This window comes from Caretta caretta, chromosome 14, assembly GCF_965140235.1.
Source record: "Caretta caretta isolate rCarCar2 chromosome 14, rCarCar1.hap1, whole genome shotgun sequence".
Taxonomy (NCBI): Eukaryota; Metazoa; Chordata; order Testudines; family Cheloniidae; genus Caretta; species Caretta caretta.
In genome coordinates this window covers 45,449,080-45,466,123 of record NC_134219.1, presented here as the reverse complement: position 1 = coordinate 45,466,123, position 17,044 = coordinate 45,449,080, and the positions used below count along the sequence as shown (strand labels likewise).

At 56.3% G+C, this 17,044-nt stretch overlaps 2 protein-coding genes across 2 annotated transcripts; both read right to left on the bottom strand.

Annotated features, from left to right (window-relative positions):
- Positions 1-5,154: 5,154 nt before the first annotated feature.
- Positions 5,155-10,807, bottom strand: LOC125621557 (acetylcholinesterase-like). Its single transcript, XM_075119534.1, has 4 exons — positions 10,740-10,807; positions 7,766-9,260; positions 6,101-6,267; positions 5,155-5,677 (listed from the first exon to the last, which is right to left on the bottom strand). Exons 2-4 carry the CDS (start codon positions 9,250-9,252, stop codon positions 5,613-5,615), a joined length of 1,719 nt encoding a protein of 572 aa, XP_074975635.1. The 5' UTR covers positions 9,253-9,260; positions 10,740-10,807; the 3' UTR covers positions 5,155-5,612.
- Positions 10,808-12,280: 1,473 nt separating this feature from the next.
- Positions 12,281-16,571, bottom strand: LOC125621424 (acetylcholinesterase-like). The gene is made up of 3 exons (XM_048818288.2): positions 15,067-16,571; positions 13,777-13,943; positions 12,281-12,330 (listed from the first exon to the last, which is right to left on the bottom strand). The coding sequence occupies exons 1-3, from the start codon at positions 16,569-16,571 to the stop codon at positions 12,281-12,283; spliced, it is 1,722 nt and encodes a 573-aa protein (XP_048674245.2).
- Between the last annotated feature and the right edge of the window lie 473 nt (positions 16,572-17,044).

The following is a 17,044-nucleotide window of genomic DNA, read 5'->3' as shown; positions in this document are numbered from 1 at the left end:
TCCTCCAGCAAGTGTCCCGTGCCCCATGCTACAGAGGAAGGCGAAAAACCTCCAGGGCCTCTTCCAATCTGCCCTGGAGGAAAATTCCTTCCCAACCCCAAATATGGCGATCAACTAAACCCTGAGCACTGCGTCAGACCAATGGTCCACCCAGCCCAGCATCCTGTCTTCCGACAGTGGCCAATGCCAGGGGCTTCAGAGGGAATGAACAGAACAGGGCAATTATCGAGTGATCCAGCCCCTGTCGTCCACTTCCAGCTCCTGGCAGTCAGAGGTTAAGGGTCACCCAGTGTATGACCATAAGAACATAAGAACGGCAATATTGGGTCAGCCCAATGGTCCATCTAGCCCAGTCTTCTGTTTTCCTATAGTGTCTGGCAGCAGATTCTTCAGAGGCAATGACCGGAACAGGGCGATTATCAAGTGATCCATCTCCGGTCATCCAGTCCCAGCTTTTAGCCATCGGAGGTTCAGAGCATGGCGTGAACAACACAGGCTGTGTTATGTGTAGGTTTGGAAAGACTCTATTTTTATCAGTAAATGTCCATTTCACCACACACACATAAACCGACAAAATACATTTCCAATGCTGCTTATCAGAGTTTGCTTTAAGGCTATTTCCATTATACGTTTTGATATGTGATGTTGATAATTTGTGTTTTATGGGTTATAAAAGCTTTAGTTTTTCAAATCTCAACATCTACTGTCAGGAAATAATTATTGTCCAACCCCCCTCTTATTGTCTGACACTGCCCCCCCCCCACCCCGATTACCTGCAATTGTGAAAATTTAAAACAAAAAAATTGGAAAAAAAATGTTGAAACCCCCAAATTTTGCACAACTGTGAAAATTTAAATAGATATAAAAATGCTTAAAAATAAACATTGATATTAGGTGTCAAAATTATAAAAAAATAAAAATTGAAGTCTGCCAAGCTTAGTTATACAGAAGTCAGCCTAGATGAAAATAAGTGTGTGTGTGTGTGTGTGTGTGTGTGTGTGTGTGTGTGTGTGTGTGTGTGTGTGTTAGAGAAACCATAGCTCTGCCATTGAGGTGGACTTGGAGAGAATGTGTCTGAGTAACTGAGAGGCTGGGTAGGGCAGAGACACTGGTTTCGGGGCCTCGGCAGATGACCTGCAGGGTCCCCACTGCCAGCATGGGTATAAGAGATGGGGTGCACCTGGGAATGTGCCTGAGAGAGCTGGAGTGGGAAACAATGATCAGGAGTAGGAGGCTTAGCAGCATGTGGGGTTCAGGGGTTGGATCCCATCACGTGCAGATCAAGGTGGGATCAAGGTGTGGGATCAAGGTGTCCTAGTATGTGCAGGAGGAAGGAAGGTTATTGGAGGGGGAGAGAAAGATCACAGTGCCACCTAGGGGGCATGGAAAGGTGGAGGTGCTGATTGGCTGGGGGCAAAGGAGGTGGAGCCACGGGGGTCCTATAAGGAAGGGCCAGGGAGGGTGGGGGGATGGGATGCAGTTTAAAGTTATTCCATGGGCTGTGGTCCAGATAACGCCAGCCATGTCTTGGAAGGATGGGGGTGGCGGGCCTACGGCCTCTAGGTGGGTGCGGCGAACAGAGGGGGCAGGGCCAGCTCAGACACTGATGGGCCAGCAGTGGAAGGTGAGAGGCCAATAATAGCCCAAGGAGGAAAGGGGTGTGGCTTATTGGTTTTGAGTGGGTGTGGCCAACACTGTGGGCGGAGCTAACCACCTCCGCTCAGATGTGGGTGGGGGATAAGGTGAGGGGTGTGAAGCAGGGTGGAGGGAGTAAGAGTTTTAGACAGAAGTGAGCGGGGGGAGGCTCTTGCCTCTGGATGGGTGCCAGCAGAGCCACTATTGGAGAAAGGAGACAATGGCAGCCGAATGCCTGGGTCCTTACCGTAGGAGATGGTGACGGAGAGGCAGGCTTCCTTGGGAGGGTGGGAGTTGCAGGTCATTTTTTGGGGCATGCAGGGCATCCCTGGCTGCAAGGAGCTGCAGAGCCGGCAGCGCAGGGCGTCAGCTGCGGAGGGACACGAGAGATGAGCACCTATCAGGCTGTGGCCGCCCAACCGTCACCCAGACGTCCCCCCCAGAGGAGTGCTCCCCAGCAGGGCCCACCACTGGCCTCCCCTACTGCAACCTCTGGGGCTTGGCTCTGGGAGGGGAGTGGGATCTAGTAGTTACATCGGGGGAGCTGGGAGCCAGGACTCCTGGGTTCTATCCCCAGCTCTAGAGGGGAGATGAGGTCTAGTGGGTTAGAGCAGGAGGGCTGGGTGTCAGGATTCCTGGGTTCTATCTCCAGCCATAGGAGGAGAGAGGGGTCCCCCACAGCAGAAGCAGCTCAGGGTCTGTATATGTCACACTGTAGTGGAATTCCCCCCCCCCGAACCCCCCACAGCTCGAGGTGGCACTTACCGCCTAGCATGAGGCAGAGCAGGGCAGAGACTGCGAGGAGCAGAGTCCGGGCCATGCTGGGCTCCTCTGGATCAAGGCAAGTGCTGGGTCAGGGGAGTGGAGAGTTCTCAGCTGGTGGAGATGCAGACTCCTGGCTGATTGCAGGTGGGCTCAGAGCTGGCTTTATCCTCCCACAATCCCCTGAGGGCCAACCCCCGCAGATCACTCACTGGGGTGGGGGTGGAGGACAATGAGACGGGACGCACTGGACAGTGGCTGATGTCCAAGGAGATTGCCAGGTGGACTCCCACACAGAGAACAGCCGCTGCCTAGAAGCAACACCCACCCTACCCCCACCAGGGATACCAGCAGAAGACTGGGAGTCAGGACTCCTGGATTTTCTCCCTGACAGTGAGAGTGGAGTGGGGTCTAGTAAGCTGGGGTAGGGGAGGTTGGGAGCCAGGACTCTTGGGTTCCGACCCCAGCTTTGGGAGGGGAGTGGACTCTAGTGGTTAGAGGTGGGGGAGCTGGGAGTCAGGACTCCTGGGTTCCATCCCCAGTTCTGGGAGGGGAGAGGAGTCTAGTGGTTAGAGCTGGGAGCCAGGACTCCTGGGTTCCATCCCTGGCTTTGGGTGTGGAGTGGGACATAGTGGTTAGAGCAGGGGAAATGAGGATTCTGGGTTCTTGTCCTAGGCCTACCATTGGTTTTTGGCAAGACTTTTATCCTCATTTGTAAACAAAATGGCATCAGCCAAGAAATATATTTAATCATAGATAATCATAGAATATCAGGGTTGGAAGGGACCTCAGGAGGTCATCTAGTCCCACCCCCTGCTCAAAGCAGGACGATATGTAACCTCACCATCTGTGATCTGCTGTAGGAATTATTGTGGGGGGCAGTTCTCTGCCCTGTGTCACACAGTGGGTCAGACTGGATGATCTCAATGGCTCTTTCTGGCCTTGGAATATATGAATCTACGAAGCTATAAATATCCTGTGCAGAGGTGGAATGAATCCTGTTGAACTGGCATAAATAAGGACAAACACTTTGTTCTCACAGTTAATGGGTTCGGCTTGATCTGTTCATGAGGGAATTAGGACACTGCCTCCCTCATATTTACCTGCTATTGACTCAGTGGCAACCCCTCTGTGATGCTAGGGGGCGCTGTGCTGCAGGGATTGGGGTGGGGGCTCAGTAGGGGGCACTCTCCCTTCGCAGTGAGTGCTGACCCTGATGCCTGGAGATAAAATATAAAATAAAGACCCTGAATACACCAGTTCCATCCCTGGTTCTATCTGCTAGACTCACTCCCCTTCCAGAGCCAGGGAGAGAACCCAGGAGTCCGGGTTTCCAGCCCCCCACTGAATCTAGCTGTGGAGACTGATCCGTGCCCAGCAGTGATTGTTCTTTGTGTAGGCAGCTACTATGAAATGGCTTTGCTCTGTCCCTCCAGCCAGCCCCCCCGCCGGGTGATGCTCCCTGCATGGCTGGCCACGTCAGCACAGAAGGAAAATGCCAGTTCCCAGCCCCCCTGTGATCAGTCAGGAGTGTGTGTCTTTCCCATCTAAGCCCTCTGTACTCCCTGCACCCAGCACCTGTCCTGGCTCAGAGAAGCCCAGCATGCCTAGGGTCTGACTGCCAGCCCCCTGCTCTTACCACTAGACCCCACTCCTCTCTCAGAGCTGGGGATAGAACCCAGGAGTCCTGACTCCTAGCTCCCGCCGAACCCACTAGACCCAACTCCCTACACAGAGCCAGGGATAGAACCCAGGGGTCCTGACTCCCAGCCCCCACCCATGCCCCATTCTAACCCACTAGAACCCACTTTCTTCCCAGAGCCAGGGATAGAACCCAAGAGTCCTGGCTCCCAGCCCCCCCCTGCACTAATCCACTAGACCCCACACCCCTCTCAGACCTGGAATGGAACCCAGAAGTCCTGGTTTCCGGACACCCACTGCTCTTACCACTAGATCCCACTCCCCTCCCAGAGCTAGGATAGATCCCAGCAGTCCTGACTCCCAGCCCCTCCCCCCTGGCTCTAACCCCCTAGATCCCACTCCCCTTCCAGATCTGGGAAAAGAACCCAGGAGTCCTGACTCCCAGCTCCTCCACTCCCCTTTGAGAGCCAACGAGAGGACCCAGCTCCCAGCCCCCTTTCCTCTGGGGTGGACAAATGAGTGTTGAAGATGCTGAAATCAGCCCCTTGGTGTGGCGTCGGTTTCCGTCTAATGAGTTGACTCAAATGCATGCATGCAGCTGCCCTGGAAACCACCCTGTCAATTAGTATCCCTGGAGGTGGGGGAGCTCTCCTTGGAGGACTCAGAGGTGTGGATGGGGATCGCCGGTCTCTGCCTGCCATGCCAGGGGTTACGTGCTCAACACAGGCAGCTTTTCCACCAGGACCTTGAGTCAACCCAGAGTGAACAACCCCCACTGTGCCAGTGAAAGAGGATGAATCACAGCCCTGGGTCCTCTCAGTCATGCATAAGCCACTTCCCTGGCACGTCTCGGGTCAGCAACCCACCAGATCTCTGCTCGGCCACAGAGACGTCTGGGGTAACCCAGCCAAACTGACAGAACCTCAGGAGGGGAAAAGTGGTGTCACTCCGCAATGTACAATGACGGGAGTGTGTGTGTGTGGCGGGGGGCTGGAAGTCAGGACTCCTGGGTTCTATCCATGGCTTCGGGAGAGGAGTGGGGCCTACTGGGCTGGAGGGGGCTAGCAATCAGGACTCCTGGGTTCTTCCGTCTCACTTGGTGATGCACATAATAAATAATAATAACAGAAGGCATTTATTAAGGAAAGCAGGTACGGACCCAAACAGGCCTCTACACAGTTCTCAGTCCAGAGTTGTCTCCCTTGTTCATCAGGGACACTACATTGGCTGGAGCGATATGCTGAACACAGCGACATCTAATGGCAGAATGACATACTGCAAGGAAACATGCCTGGAGAAAGAAAAGGACTTGTGGCACCTTAGAGACTAATAAATTTATTTGAGCATCGGATGCAACCGATGAAGTGAGCGGTAGCTCATGAAAGCTTATGCTCAAATAAATTTGTTAGTCTCTAAGGTGCCACAAATACTCCTTTTCGTATCTCCATCTAGTGGCCAGATGAATTACTACAGCAGCCGTCTACTGACTTCCAGCTGAGCAAATTACTCCCTTTGCTCAGCTGGTGGTAGGCATCTGGGATTTGATGCTGCAGGTCCTGGCTTCCTCATGGGGCTCAGTTCTCCTTCTCTTCCTCGTGTTCCCTCTTCCTTGCGGGTTCAGCAGTTCTGTGGGTCTCAGCTAGGGGAGGAAATGCAGATGTCATTCTCCCACTGAAAAGGCCCAAACAACCACAAACTGTGCTTGAGTTTGGGGCTGCCCCACAGCACGTGGGTTCTGGTGACTTCAGGGGATGAGAGAACTCCCCACAGGTGTCTGACCCTCTAGAAGGCCAGAGGATCATCCCATGTTCACATAAAAAGCAGCAAATGGGACACAAGGCTTTTTCCCTCTAGGGGACGTCAGCTGTAATCCATCCTCAGATCTAGGGGACTGGCTGGCTTGGGAGGGCAGGGAATGGCACACAGGGAATTTTCCCTATAAGGTGTGCCAGCTCCAATCTGGCCCCAGGATGGGGGCACTGGCTGCTCCAGGGGGATGGGGAATGTGACATGAGGCCTTTCCCCTGTAACGCTGCAATCCTCTTACTCTACTGATGCTCACCTGTGGGGCTTGGCTTCTCTTTGAGCACCGATGCTAAGAAGCCGCAGTGCCGGGTGGGCGATGTTCCCTTGACCTGGAGCGGCTCTGTGCTGATGCGGACGAAGTTCTGCTCCTTGGAGTTGTAGAGGGGCCACTGCTCCTCGCTGCCCTCTGACCCTGTGGGGTTCCTGGGGGGAAATTCAACACGTCCCGTGGAAGTTAATACTGGACCTGGGTGGGGATGGGAATGTGCTCCAGCTGGAGTCTGACATCCCAGATGCAGGAGTCATTGGGAGTCAAACCGCAAAGTCTGGCCCCTTTCCAAAATGGCCACCCTCAGTGAAGATGGCTGCAGCCTCCTGTTCTTCTCAAATGGACTAATACTCATGGTGCCATTGTTCTCTATGAGACTGAAGCCACATGCTGCCCTCAGTGAAGATGGCTTTCCTTTTGTGCTCTCAGACATAGGGTAGGCAGTGTGGGGAGCAGAGCAACACAGAGGCAGAGGGAAGGACACTGCAGTGGTGGGGAAACATGGGGGCACAGATCTGGGCTGGGAAGGAGTCTGAAGCCACGGTTTGCCCTCAGTTAAGATGTCCGCTGTCTCTTGTCCTTCCAAACAGGAGATAGCCTTGTGCTTCCCTAACTAAAGATGGCCACTTCCTTCTAATGTTCTCAATGGGATTGAAGCCACTGGCTGTCCTGAGTTATGATGGCTGCCATTCGCCTACAGCACTTGCAGGGCGGGCTGACTATAGAAAAGATGGCAATCACCTCCTATTGTTCCTAGAGTGAGAGAAGCCAGAGGCTGCCCACAGTTAAGATGGCCTCCTTCTGCCTGCCTCCTAGGCAAGTAGCAGTGAGATTGCCTGTAGCGAAGACGGCTCAGCTGGCCTGTGGTAACAGCAGCTCTTTGGCTCCCTCTGGAGGTGAAGTGGGGTAATGGAGGCCGCCTTTCTACCTGCTGCTGAGCTGATTTGCATATGCAGCTTCCTGGCTCCCACTTTGAGTAAATGGAGAAGAGGGAGGGGCTCCAGGTATAATTTGCATAGATGTCCAAGGAGTGCCATGCAATGCCCAAAGCTGCACAGTTGGGGGGTTCCCTGTATTTGATGCTCACAATCTGTGTCACCTTGGCCAGGTGGCTGGAGAGATGCGAATGGGGTGGCAAGTGTGAGAACTCGTGGTGGTTCGATAATGGGGAAAGTGGCTAGCCCTAATCTGGGAGTCAGTGGACCCACTTTGGGTAGTCAGGAGCCAAGAACAAAAACATTTGTGGTGGTGGTGGTTTTTGGGTGGTTGCGGTTTGTAGTTTTGCCATTGTTGGGGTTAGGCAAGGGAAGAGAAGCTGTTTTCTAAGCTGCTAATTTTCCTGCGGGAATGCAATTGTGTTGTTGTGTTTTCAAAATTCCTGTGTGAAAAAGGAAAGGGGCTGTTACTAACTGTGAATCATCATGTTTAAAATTTTGTCTCCCTCATAAAAATTTAGTTCTTCCTCTAGCCGGGGGTGGAAGTTGAACTGGTTTTCTATATTTAAAAAGGAACTCTTCCTAGACTTGGCTGTCAGACCACGTTGTGGACAACTGGCTCAAGGGGGACACTCACTGTTCTGGTTTGATCACTGGGGCTGCTTTTTGGGCTGTTAGGATTCAGGGGGCATGAGAGGATTCTGGGGGATTCCCTTACCCGCTCCTGGCAAACTCCGCCCAGTACCGCATCACCCTGCGGCTCAGCCCGGTCTCGGCCTCTGTGAGAGTGTAGTTGGCGCCCCACATGGCCGTCAGGGTCCCGAAGAGGTAGGGCACCTCGGAGCTGTGTGGCACCCCCATCCACTCTGGTAAAGACAAGCCGGGACTGCGGTGAGTGAAGTAGTAGGTGTACACAGGACTGCCGGCCTCCGCCTCTTGCTCAGCCACCTCAGCTACCGGGCACACAAAGAGGTGGTCACCGGTGGATTGATCCATGGCCCATAAGTATCGTGCCTCATCCTGCCTCTCCTGGATGTACCGCCGTGCCACGATCTGGATGGCCTCTTCTGGGGCCCCTGGCACTGTCAGCCTCACCACCTGCAGCAGCTCCTCCCAGCCGATGTGGCTGATGTTCTCCAGGCTGAAGTCAAGAGGACTGAATTTTAACATGTAGCTGCCTTCATTGGCGGTGAACCCGGTCAGGATGGGCATAGGCTGGCTCTGCCCAGCCCTCAGCAGCCTTGATGGTGTATCAGGGAGGAAATCCCCATCTGGTGTTGGCACAAAGACCATCATCAGCATCTCCTTGCTGCGCAAGATGGAGTTATCGTGTTTGGGGAACTCCCCGGGTTCCTTCCCCAGCAGGCAGCCCACCAGGGCGGTGTCGTCACCATCGGCGCAGCCCAGCAGCTGGCCCAGCCTCCGGCCTCTCTCCCTGGCCCCCTTAAGTGAAATCCAAGCCCACGGTGCGGTGGCTGCTCCGCTCTGTAGCACAGCACGGGTGAAGAGGGGCCGGCTCCCTGGGGAGAGGAGGTGGAAGCCGACTGAGGAACCACCGGCGCTCACGCCGAAGAGCATCACGCGGGCCGGGTCCCCACCGAAGGCGGCCGCGTTGTCCCGCAGCCAGCGCATCGCCAGTCGCTGGTCCCACAGGCCGGCGTTCCCCGGGGCGGCCGGGGGCAGGGACAGGAAGCCCAGCGCCCCCAGCCGGTAGTTCATGGAGGCCACGATCACGTTCTCGGTAGCGGCTAAGAAGCGCCCATCATAGACGCTGAGAGAGGCAGAGCCAGAAATGTACCCCCCTCCGTGGATCCAGACGAGGACAGGGGCTGTCCCGTTGGGCCGGGGATGGGGCACCCAGACGTTGAGGAAGAGGCAGTCCTCAGACAGCGGTGTTTTGGGTGACCAGACCTCAGCCTCAGGGATACCAGTAAACAGAGGCTGGTGGCAGGCATTGCCGAAGTCGGTGGCTTCCTGGACGTGGCTCCAGGGCTGGTGGGGAAGTGGTTTCTGGAAGCGCAAGGCCCCCACGGGGGGCTCGGCGTAGGGGATGCCCAGGAAGGCCGTTACTGAGCTGGAGCCGGCCGGGAGGCGCTTGCCCCGGATGGGGCCGCTGGTGGTGAGCACCACGGTGCCGTTGTCATCGGAGCCAGAGCTGGGGCCCAGCAGGGAGAGAAGGAGCAGGCAGGGGAGGAGTCCCAGCATTGCGGCAGCTGGAAGGGAAACACCCCACCAGAGGGAGTTACAGGGGAAGAGCCATAGGGCCTTTCCCCTTCAGCCATTGCCAGTCCTCATCTGATCCAAGCCCTCCACCAATAGATGGGGGCAGGAAGTTTCCTTTGATGTCCTTGAGCCCCTTGAGCAAATACAGCCCTGCCGGTCAGTCACCCTGGCACACTGAGTCTTTTGCTGAGCTCACTATGGTATGTCCTTCACCTCATTGCAGGTGAGAGCGCCCTTCCTGCCCTGGGAGAACACGTCTGGACAGGAGGGCGACCATCACACTCCCCTACCGGTAGACCCCATCTTGCCCATCTCTAACCCCCTAGACTCCACTCCCCTCCCAGAGCTGGGGATAGAACCCAGGAGTCCTGACTCCCAGCCCCCACTGCTCTAACCCACGAGACCCCACTCCCTTGCCAGAGGTGGGGATAGAACCCAGGAGTCCGGCTCATGGTCATCTCACACAGTGGCTACACAAATTGTACCCCTGAGCTGTGAGACCCGAGACACTGACCAAGGCAGCAGAGAGCAGAAGAACAAGACAGGGCAGAGGGAATGGGGGGACAGTGACAAACAGGTGGTCCAGACCTGGGGAGGAAGCTGCAGCGTCTGTGTGGATGGGCACAGGATCTAGTGGGTTGGGGGGTCGGGCATCCTGGCAGGGGAGTGGGGCCTAGTGGGTTAGACAATGGCGGCTGGGAGTCAGAACTGAAGAGGCAGGTTCGGAGCATCAAACCCTCCTTGGAAATGCATCTCCTGGGAGCAACGGGAAATATAGAATCCAGACCCAAGGTCGGGGACTGGCTGGGTTCGGGGGCAGGGAATGAGACATGGGGCCTTTCCCCTCCAGGGGATGCTGGCTGTGATCCCGGCCCAGATCCCCCTGCCCCTGTCTCCGTATATTGGGGTAGAAAGAAGACTCATCCACCTGTGTGAGTAGGGTGACTGTCATGTGCACTGCCATCTGGCCGGGGAAGGAACCTGTCCCTGCGGCTTGTATTGTATAAGGACCTGCAACTGTCATCAAGAAACCACTGATTTTCATGGGCACCCCGGAGAATACGGCTTTTCCTTGATGTCCATTGAGCACGAGCAAAGAGGGGAGTAGGGTCTCGGAGCAGTGGGGGCTGGGAGTCAGGACTCCTGGGTTCTATCCCTGGCTCTGGGAGGGAAGTGGGGTCTAGCGGTTAGAGCGGGGGGGAGAGGGGGACTGGGAGTCAGGACTTCTGGGTTCTATCCCTGGCTCTGGGAGGGAAGTGGGGTCTAGTGGTTAGAGCGGGGAGGGGGGGCTGGAGACAGGACTCCTGGGTTCTATCCCCAGCTCTTGGTGTGGGGTCTGAGAAATGGTGTATTGGATGGGTAATTCGCAGGGCAGATCCCAGATCCAGCCCCCGATGCCGCATCATTCCCTCCCTTGACCCTCTCTCCCCGTCTTGGAGCTAGGGGGACCAGCAGCAGCACAGACTCACCTGTCCGTCCCCCCAGTGCAGTCGCCGCTTCGTGGCTCTCACTGCGGCTCACGGTTCAGCGAATGGGGGATGATGGATCCGACTGGATGGCTCCAACCCAGAGACTTACGGCCCCTGTGGTTTATTGATCCGGAGAGCAGTGACCTTGCTGAGCTCAGCTCATGCAGGGAGAAGGGGGGCATGGGCCAGCCGGAGGGAGTCCAGGGCAGGGGCCGAAGGCTTCGAGGCACAGCAGAAAGGCTCCGCCGGCTGAAATGCAGCCACCTCTGGGTTGGGGCAACGAATCACATCCACCCAGCAGTGCTGCTCGGGCATTGCTCCCTCGGCACCGAGATGTAGTCGCCTCTGGGGTGGGGCACAGCAGCCATTGAGCACACGGGAAGGTAACGTAATAGTTTAGGAGTCACGGAATTGCATAGGAGCTGGGAAGGCTGAGTTCACCTCCCAAGACTTAGTGGGGGTGTGGGAAGCGTCGGGAGTTCATTGATGCTGGGGGGGAGCGGTGGGGGGCAGGCCTCATTGGAAAGACCTTGGGGAATATGTTTTCTGCCCCAGGCAGTACATGGCAGAGTGGCCGCCCCAGCGGCAGTTGGGGTGAAGGATCGACTCCCTGCTCCAGCAGCTTGGGGGGAAGGATCGGGGAGAGGGTTAGGGCTTCAAAGGTTTCAGCCACGCTGTGTGTAACTCGTGCATGCGTGAGCTGACGTCTGCACTGGAGAGCCAGGTTCGGCGCATCAAACCCTGCTTGGAAATGCATCTCCTGGGAGCAATGGCAAATATAGAATCCAGGCCCCGGGGCGGTGGGGAGTGGGACATGGGACCTTTCCCCTTCTGGCCCCTGTCTCTGTATATTGGGATACAAAGTAGCCTCCACCACATCCCTGGCATGTGCGGGGTGACAACTGGCCAGGCAGGAACTGTCCCTGTGGCTTGTCTTGAATAATGGCCTGCAACTTGTCATCAATAAAACACTGATTTTTTGAGACTCCAGCTCTTCCCCACTGTCCACTGAGCACCAGCATAGACAGGAGTGGGGTTTAGGGGTTAGAGCAGAGGGATGAGACCCTGGACTCCTGGGTTCTATCCCCAGCTCTGGGAGGGGAGTGGGGGTCTAGTGGTTAGAGCAGGACAGGCTGGGAGCCAGGACTCCTGGGTTCTATTTCTGGCTCTGGGTTGGGAGTGTGATCTCTGGGCTTCATCAACTGTCTGTCGAAACCCTAGAGCATCATTCACCTCCCCGTGCAATCTGTGCCCCCTGTTATCTCGACACAGACCTCCCAGCCCCCAACATACACGCTCTCTTGCTCTCCCTCCCCACTGCTTAGGAGCAGCTAACCAATCTCGCACATCAGGGCAGTGTCTGTAGACTGAATATGCTTTAATGCACCGGGAGGCTGCAGGGGTCGGTTTAGTCCGGCGATGCCCGAGGGGTTTATCAGTGGTGGGATTAATAAATCAGCAGCTGCCGCAGGCGCTAACAGGAAGTGGAAGCTCTCATCTGCAAGAAGGTCGGGTCCCCCCAGCAGGGGAATTGTAATTGCTCAGTTCCTCATGCGCTGCTTCCTGATCCCCCGACTTCTTCGGCGTTGTCCTGTGGGATACACAGCGAGGGGGGTTAACAGCAGTGGGGATAAACTCAGCCTGAGCAGGGTTTGGTCTGGCTGAAAGCGGGATGGGAAACCTGCAGCCGAAGCCTAGGTGCTGGAAGGAGGGGCTCAGTAGGGGGCGCTGTCCCCCCGCAGGCAGTGCTGACCCTGGTGTGGCCCGAGGGGGCGCTGTGCTGCAGGGAGCAGGGCGGGGGCTCAGTAGGGGGCGCTGTCCCCCCGCAGGCAGTGCTGACCCTGGTGTGGCCCTAGGGGGCGCTGTGCTGCAGGGAGTAGGGAGGGGGCTCAGCAGGGGGCGCTGTCCCCTCGCAGGCAGTGCTGACCCTGGTGTGGCCCTAGGGGGCGCTGTGCTGCAGGGAGCAGGGTGGGGACTCAGTAGGGGGCACTGTCCCCTCGCAGTCCGTTCAGACCTCAATGCTACATTCTACCAGTAGGGGATGCTGTCCTGCTGGAGTTCCCGTGTTTCCAAGTAGCTGTGAACGCCAGTGTCCAACATGGAAAGTTCTGTTCTGCCTCCCATAAGAGGCCAGTGGCACACAGGATTCCCAGTGTCTATTGGTTTCTCCTTCATTCCCTTGTTACACAGCGGCCAGGCCCCTCCCCAGAACCCAGCTGCATTTCATTCTTTCATCACCTTCTTTCTCTTCCTCGCCCTTACTGGCCCCCAGCCCCCTCTGTTTTTGGATCCATCCTGTCATGCTGACACAGAGCTGGTCCCAGCTGGCAAATATTTTACTGTCTGTAACAGCCACTTCTGACAGGCCTGAGAAACTCACTACACCTAACACCCTGCTGTCACGGTATTTGTCCATAAACTCCGCCATGTGAAGCTTCTGTGATCCCAAGCCCTGTAATCATTGCGAGAGGTATGTACGGGGGATGTTTAAGGAGCTGTGTTTAAGTACTAAAAATATGTTTTGGAGACCAAGGGAAAAGTAGAGTTCTGCCGGACAAAGGATGGCTTATTCACCTGTCTATCTCGGTGCCCCAGTAACCGAAGCCTCACTTATGTACGGCGTCCACATGAGGATTTGAAGTTAACTCAGGAGACAAGACACCGGCGAATGAATCATGTGGCGGGGAAAGGGAGGGCACCTCACTCCGGGGACAAAATCACGCTTTTGGGGGGATACGAAGAGAAGAAAAAGGCCAAAGAGGAAGCACCACTAGGTGGCGCTGTTATGTAGTCTTCCAAAGTTCTTTAGCGCGCAAGCAAGTTTTGACTCTTGGGAAGACACACCGTGGAGGTGTGACATCCAATGTCCCCATGGGGTAAGGGGACTCAGATATGAGGCCCTTCCCCTTTGGGGGCGCTGGCTCTGATCGAGGCCCAGTGCGGAGGGGGGACTGGCTGGCTCAGAGGGGTGGGGGGGGGGGGGTCACAGGGCCTTTCCCCTCTACAGCTGCTGTCTTCTCACCCCACTGCTGCTCACCTTTGGTGTTCGGCTGCATTCTGGTCAGCCACGCCAAGAACTTGCAGTGCCGGGCAGGCGATGGCCCCTTGACCTGGGGCGGCTCCATGCCGATGCGGAAGAAGTTCTGCTCCGTGGGGTCATAGTGGGGCCACTGCTCCCTGCTGTTCCCTGCCCCTGTGGGATTCCTGGGAGGAAACACGCCCCACAGAGGTTAGTACCAGGCCTGGGCAGGGATGGGAACATGCTTCTGCTGGAATCTGACATCCCAGACCAAGGGGTCATTAAAGTTGCAAAGTCTAGCCCTTTTCCAAAATGGCTACCATCCTTTGTTGTTCTTAAGGAAAGTGAAGCTGCAGGCTGCCCTCTGTTAAGATGGTGGCTACCTCCCGTCTCCTCATATGGGGTGATGCCACAGGTTGCCCTTTATAAAGATGGCTGCTGTCTCCAGTTGTTCTCAAGATTGAAGCCACAGGCTGCCCTAGGTTATGATGGCTGCCATTGGCCTACAGCCATTGCATAAAGTGAGACTGCTCCTAGGAACGATGGCATGGGTGGTGGGTATCATAGGCTGGGGGAGCTGTGGGCTCCAGTGGGGGGTGCAGAAGGGGCACGGCCTTGGGTTGAAGGGGCAGGGCTGGGGGGGCTAGCCTCCCCCAGCCAGCGGTTCACGTGCCACCCATGAACGATGGCCACTGTTTTCCGTTATCTAAGCCCTAAAAGTTAGTCTGCCATAGCTGACTGAGGAAGCTGTGCTGACCCAACTCCCAGTGTTGGTAGAAGGATGGTGCTGTGAATGCAGTGGTTGTGGCTGTGGGAGGCGCTGTTCCTACACCGATGGAAAATCCCCTTCCCTTGAGGTAGGCTGTGTCTACACTATGGGGTGACCCCGGTCTAGCTACGGTGCTGGAGCCATGATCATATGGTCTTCGTAGCATAGACATCCCCTGAGTTTGTGTGGTAGGGCTGGGAAAGGGCAGGCAGAGTTCTGAGATCATGGGCTACTAGCTAAAAAACATGTTTCCTTTAATGAGAGCGGGTGTGTTCATGGGATCACCGACCTCCTGATAAGGGAAGAAGGCAATTATCCCTAACCAGGAATCAGGGGGCTCAGATTTTACGTCCCCGAAGTAAGTTCAGCTCTAGGTCAGGGGCTTCCACCAAATAGATTAACTGTTTTTCACAGGGACGCCTTCTTGCCATGGCATTGAGCCGGGTCTTCCTGGATGTTGTGTTCACCTGGCCAAAGGGTTACAGCGGCTCTCATGGTCTGGATCAGGGGCACAAGAGGATTCTGGGGAATTCCCTTACCCGCTCCTGGCGAATTCTGACCAGTACTGCATCACCCTGCGGCTCAGCCCCACCTCAGCCTCCGTGTGCGTGTAGTTGGCTCCTCTCACGGACGCCAGGGTCCCAAACGTGAAGAGCAGATCAGAGCTGTGTGGCACCCCCGTCCACTCAGGTGAAGACAAACCGCTGCTGCGGTGGGTGAAGTAGTAGGCATACACGGGATTGCCAGCCTCCGCCTCTTGCCCAGCCACCTCGGCTACCGGGCACACAACGGAATAGTCACCAAAGATTTGTTCCATGGCCCATCGGTACTGTGGCTCCCCCTGCTCCTCCCCCTCCTGGCTGTACTGCTGTGCCATGTCCTGGACGGCCTTTTCTGGTGCCTCTGGCGCTATCAGCCTCACCAGTTTCAGCAGCTCATGCCACCCGATGGAGCTGGCATTCTCCAGGTTGAAGCTGTGGACACTGTCCCTTAGCAAGTAGGAGCCTTCGTTGGCAGTGATGCCAGTCAGGATGGGTATTATAGGCTGGTCATGCTGGGCCTGGAGTAGCCTTGGTGGTGTATCAGGGAGGAAATCCCCATCTGGTGTTGGCCCAAAGGACGTCCCGATCAGATCCGGGTACTGCAAGACGGAGAACTGGTGTTTGGGGAACTCCCCGGGTTCCTTCCCCTGCAGGCAGCCCACCAGGGCCGTGTCGTCACCAGCGGTGCAGCCCAGCAGCTGGCCCAGCCTCCAGCCTCTCTGCTTGGCCTTCGCGGGGGAAATCCAAGCCCACGGTGCTGTCGGGGCTCCGCTCTGCATCGCGACACGGGTGAAGAGGGGCCGGCTCCCCGGGGAGAGGAGGTGGAAGCCGACTGACGCAGCCCCGGCGCTCTGGCCAAAGAGCATCACGCGGGCTGGGTCCCCACCGAAGGCGGCCGCGTTGTCCCGCAGCCAGCGCAGCGCCAGTCGCTGGTCCCACAGGCCGGCGTTCCCCGGGGCGGCCGGGGGCAGGGACAGGAAGCCCAGCGCCCCCAGCCGGTAGTTCATGGAGGCCACGATCACGTTCTCGGTGGCGGCTAAGAAGCGGCCACTGTGGAGCTCTACAGAGGTTGCACCCATATAAAACCCCCCGCCGTGGATCCAGACAAGGACGGGGGCCGGCACGGGAGGCCGGGGATGGGGCACCCAGACGTTGAGGAAGAGGCAGTCCTCGGACTGTGGCATACTGACGAAGAAAATTTCGGCATCGGGGTAACTAGTAAGCGGAGGCTGGTGGCAGGCCTTGCCGAAGCCGGTGGCCTGCAGGACGTGGCTCCAGGGCCGGTGGGGAAGTGGTTTCTGGAAGCGCAAGGCCCCCACGGGGGGCTCGGCGTAGGGGATGCCCAGGAAAGCTGTCACTGTGCCAGAACCGGCCGGGAGGCGCTTGCCCCGGATCGGGCCGCTGGTGGTGAGAACCACGGTGCTGTCGTCATCGGAGCCAGAGCTGGGGCCCGGCAGGGAGAGGAGGAGCAGGGAGGGAACCACGTGGAGGAGTCCCAGCATAGCAGCAGCTGGAAGGGATGTGTTGGAGAACTGTGTTATGAATTGTGTTAGTCAAATATATACTAAATAATGCAAGAGGCATGGATATTATATATATAACAGTATAAGAAAATATACAGAAATTTTTGCTTTTGCATGTGATTTTGATAATACAGCACTTTTGACTTTGCTGCGACCATTTGCACATCCAATAACTGGCTTGTGTGTCTGACCTGTAAAATCCTTGGGCTGTGAATATAGCAGGATGAAGCTGAGGGTCAGGAGGGAGCTGTTAACGCCAGCTGGGCATGAAGAAGCAAACCACAGAAACAGAGCAGTAAGAAGTATAACAACTGTTGGAAGGTCAGAACACCTGGCAGGTGCGTGGATGTGTAAGAGCAAGGCAGAGATGGGCTAGGTGTAATTCAAGATTAGCAGGAGAAGTAAAAGTGCATTGGTTTAGGTTACTTATTGTGATTTACGCACAAGAAGGT

What these genes read in the sequence shown, in the direction of transcription:
- LOC125621424 (XM_048818288.2), bottom strand. Translation starts at nt 16,571, where the DNA reads ATGCTGGGACTCCTCCACGTGGTTCCCTCCCTGCTCCTCCTCTCCCTG. An exon ending in TCAGAATTCGCCAGGAGCGG is followed by an intron (nt 13,944 to 15,066) that starts GTAAGGGAATTC and finishes GTTTCCTCCCAG; the next exon opens with GAATCCCACAGGGGCAGGGA. An exon ending in AATGCAGCCGAACACCAAAG is followed by an intron (nt 12,331 to 13,776) that starts GTGAGCAGCAGT and finishes TGTATCCCACAG; the next exon opens with GACAACGCCGAAGAAGTCGG.
- LOC125621557 (XM_075119534.1), bottom strand. Translation starts at nt 9,252, where the DNA reads ATGCTGGGACTCCTCCCCTGCCTGCTCCTTCTCTCCCTGCTGGGCCCC. An exon ending in GCGGAGTTTGCCAGGAGCGG is followed by an intron (nt 6,268 to 7,765) that starts GTAAGGGAATCC and finishes ATTTCCCCCCAG; the next exon opens with GAACCCCACAGGGTCAGAGG. An exon ending in AGAGAAGCCAAGCCCCACAG is followed by an intron (nt 5,678 to 6,100) that starts GTGAGCATCAGT and finishes TTCCTCCCCTAG; the next exon opens with CTGAGACCCACAGAACTGCT.